General features: G+C 26.0%; 1 protein-coding gene across 1 annotated transcript in view; it reads right to left on the reverse strand.

The window, feature by feature from the left end:
• Positions 1-5,000, reverse strand: part of LOC122256105 (lysosomal alpha-glucosidase) — a gene marked incomplete in the record, with an annotated part of 166,604 nt that overhangs the window by 113,203 nt on the left and 48,401 nt on the right. The window contains 1 exon segment of the mRNA XM_086542479.1: positions 2,317-2,485. Coding sequence (XP_086398605.1) covers positions 2,317-2,485 — 169 coding nt within the window.

The raw sequence follows: 5,000 nt of genomic DNA on the forward strand, positions 1-5,000 counted from the left end.
TGGTGTATGCTCATTGTGTGTGTGTTTGTGTCGTGTGGTGTGTGTGGGGTGGGTGGGTATGTGTGTGAGTGTGTGTGTCGTGTTGTTTGAGTGTGTTGTGTGTGGGGGTGTGTGTGTGTGTGAGGTGTGTGTGTGTGAGTGAGTGTGCTGGGGTGTGTGTGTGTGGTTTTTTTGTGTTGTGTGTGTGTGCTGTGTGTCGTGTGGGTGTGTTGGTGGTTGCGTGGGTGTGTGTGTATGTTGTGTGTGTGTATGTGTGTGTGGAGTGTGTGTTGTGTGTGTGTGAGTTGTGTGATGGGGGGTGGGTGGTGTCGGATGTATGTGTGGTGTGTGTGTGTGTGTGTGGTGTGTGTGTGTGTGTGTGTGTGTCGGTGTGTGTGGCGTGTATTATGTATCGTGTCGTGTGAGAGTGTGTGTGTGTCGTGTGTGTGTGTGGGTGTATGTGTGTGAGTAAGTGTGTGTGTATGTGTGTGGTGTTTGTGTGTGGGTGTGTGTGTGTGTGGAATGAGTGTGTGTATGTGTGTGGTGTGTGTGTGCTGTGGAGTGTGTGTGGTATCTATCGATATATACCTAGAATGTGTATATATCTATCTCTGTCTCATAAATCTATATATATATATATATAGTGTGTGTGTGTGTGTGTGTGTGTGGTGGTGTGTGTGTGCTGTCGTGTGTGTGTGTGTGTGTATAAAATATATATCTATATTTATATATATCTATATATATATATCTATATATAAATACCATATATATATATAGGTGTGTGTGAGTGTGTGTGTGTGTGCTGCTGTGTGTGTGCTGCTGTGTCGTGTGTGTGGTGTGTGTGTGTGTGTCGTGTGTGTGTGTGTGTGTGGTGTGTGTTTCTTTTGATTGTGTGTGTTTGTTTGTGTGTTGGAACCTCTCCTCACAGATCACTCACTCAAACACTCACACTATCACCAAACACACACTCTCACCACACTCACACATCAACTGTATATATATATATATATAATATATATATAAAAAATTATATACTTATGATAGGTTTAGAGATATGTATAGATATCTATAATAAAATATATATATAATATATATATAGAGATATTTATATATATTATAGATAGTCTATGTATATATATGTATATAGATATTTAGATATATATATATAATAGATATATAGATATTATATATATATATATATTATATAGATATTTATATATATACAGATATATGAGATATAATATGTATATATATATATATATATATAGATATAATATAATTATTACATATGAATATGGATAAATATGTAAGAGACACACACACACCACACCCACATATATATATATTATATATATATATATATATATATATATAAATAAATATAGATATATATATATATATATATATATAAATATATATTTATTAATATATAGATATATAGATAAATATATATGATATTGATATATATATATATATAGTATTAATATGTATGTGACCGCTCGATGTTTATAGTTGGCTAAAGTGGTACATTAGGCAACATGTGCCTAATGTGGGACATTGCCTAATGTACACACTAGGACAACGTTTAACATTGAGCGTAACATATTAGATATAGATATATATATATATCTATAGTATATTAATATATATATATATAATATATATATATTTATATATACATTTATATACATATATATACATACATATATATATATATATATATATATATATATATATATAATATATATCTACTATCGTATATATATATGTGAATATATAATTATATATATATGTATATATATTATAATGTATATATAATATAAATATATATAATATATTATATATGTATATATATGTATATATATATATATATATATATAATAAATAGATATATATATATATATATATATATATATATATATATATATTACCGTTTACATCTCCATCAGTTATTAACCTTAAGATGAGTCTCGAAGGCAAGCTACTTAAAACCTTGAACTTACTTGTTCAGCGAATTCGCCCTGGTGATGGCACTATTCAGGTTATTGACGAACAGAGAGAGTTAAGCAAAGGGGAGAGAGAGAGACAGTGACAGGAAAAGAGTGAGAGAGAAAGAGTGAGAGAGAAAGAGAGAGAGAGAGAGAGAAAGAGAGAGAGAGAGAGAAAGTGAGACAGACATACAGAGATAAAAAAAAAGAAAAAAAAAGAGAATGATAAAAAATAAAAAATAAAAAAAATAGGCAAATAGGCAACCAACTACACACGCTCAGAAGGAACCAAGGTAATAAGTAAGCGATACAAACCAGACAAAAACAGATCAAACGTAAACAAACTTACCGATATGACACGTTGATGGCGCAGGTGCCATAGCGATCGATGTCAACGCTATTGAAAGCTGTGGATCCGATGATATACGGTATAATTAGGCCTAGTAGCACACACAGGAGCAGTACGTAGACCAGTCGGAGTTTGTTATTGAATAACATATGGTCCATGCAGGAGGCGTCTGTGGAGGAATAAGAGGTGTTTGGGATTAGAAAAAGGCTCTTGTTTCGCATTCTTATTCTTCTTCTCTCTCTCTCCCGCGCTCCTCTTCTCTCTCCCACTCCTCCTCTCTCTCGCTTCTCGCCCTTCTCTCCTCCTCTCTCTCTCTCTCTCTCTCTCTCTCTCTCTCTCTCTTTTCTATTCTTTGGCTCGTTTCTTCACCCTTCGTATTTTTCTTATTATCCATCTCTGTGTTGTTTCTGCCATAAGTATTTTGTTATGCTTATCATTGTTTTTATCATTATCATTATTATCATCATCTTATCATTATTATCAGTGTTATAATTTTCCTCATATTTTACATTACCATTGCTGCTATTATTGCTCTTACCATTACTGTTGTTATTATTATTATCATTATTATTATCACTTTTATTATCACGATCACTATTATTATCGTCACCATCATAATCTTTATAATTTTATCATTACCACTATTATTATTATCACTATTAATATTGTCATTATTATCTTTATTATTATCATTATTATTACCATCATTATAACGATTGTTATTATTATCAATACAACTATCATTATAATTGTTATTACTGCTATTCATATCATTATCTTTATCGTTAGTAGTAGTATTTGTTTCATTATTACCATTATTATCATCATTATCATTATGTGTGTGTGTATATATATATATATATATATATATATATATATATATATATATATATATATATACATATACATATATACATATACTGTACATATACACACACACACACACACAGAATATATATGTATATTTATAGGATATTATATATATAATATAAAGTATATTATATATTATATATATTTTATATGGTATATTTAGCAAATATATATATATATAGAGATGAATATATATATATGATATAGAGAGATAGGTATATATGTATAGAAATATATAATAATATATAGATATTATATATATATATATAGACATATTATGGTAATATACATATATATATAGATATATAAAATAAATATAGAGTATATATATATATAGATATATATAATATAATATATATATATTATATAACAATATATGCATATAATGTGTGTGGTGGGGTGTGTGTGTGTGTTGAGTGGAGGGTGTATATATAGACAGTATTAATAGATATATATAGATATAGTATATATATATTTATATATTATAATATATATATATATATATATTCATTCTGAATTAGTTATTACGATCAATCACATTAGTATCATTGTTAACCATTATTATTTATTCCGCATCAAGAATCATTATTCATATCGTGATTACAATCCTCACCACCATCATATTTTCATTAATAGTATTGCTATCGTTTGTGTGTACTCAAGATGTTAATGATGATGATAATGATGATGATGATGATGATGATAATGATGATGATGGTATTATCAATGATAATAATGATATAAGTATTAGTTATCATAATGACAATAATGATAATAAAAATAAAAATGATAATAATGATAACAAATTAAAATTAATAGTAATAAGGACGATAGTAACGGTAATAGATATGAGAAAAACTTTCTTAAAGATAATAATAACGATAACAATAATCATGATGTTAATACAAGGACTAGCAATAAAAATACTGATAATAACAAAATATATAAAGAAGAAAAATCCGTGGCCGTAAAGGAAATATAATAACTGTTACATAATTTCCGAAGAACTCTAAGATTTCAGAGTTATATTGATATTACGTTTTACCACTTGAAACTCGGTATATAATATATGTAGAACATATTATATAGTGAGTGTGTAGATATATATATCATATATCAAAGATATATATATCATATATATATATATAATATATATATATATATATAGATATTAATATGTATAAGTATAATAATTATACGTATATATATAGATATAGATAATATATATATATCATTACAACATAATATATAGTTATTGTATACTTATACATAGACATAATATATATGTAGATAATATATATGATTTATATATTTAGACATATATATATATATAGATTATATATATGGATATATATATTTTTGTATATAATATTATATATATTATTTTATATGTTAGATATATATATTTTTATATTTATTTAATATATATATATATATAATATAATATATATAGTATATGTATAGGAAGGGTTATATTTTATCTTAATATAATATATAAATAATATATATAATATTATAGATATATATATATGGAATATATAGCTATATATCGAATATATAATATATATCAGATATGTTATATATATATATATATATATATATATAATATCATATATATGTATATCTATATAATATGGTATATATATAATCTAGTATGATACATATATATTATTCACGTATATAATTATATATAGATATTTATAGATTTATATATATATATAATTGTAATCTATGTTGAATATATTGATATAGGTATTATATATATATAGATATATGTTATCATAAATGATAATATATATTTAGAGAATACTTTT

Source organism: Penaeus japonicus, unplaced genomic scaffold, assembly GCF_977035675.1.
Source record: "Penaeus japonicus unplaced genomic scaffold, GWHDUDI00000001_assembly GWHDUDI00000012, whole genome shotgun sequence".
NCBI lineage: Eukaryota > Metazoa > Arthropoda > Malacostraca > Decapoda > Penaeidae > Penaeus > Penaeus japonicus.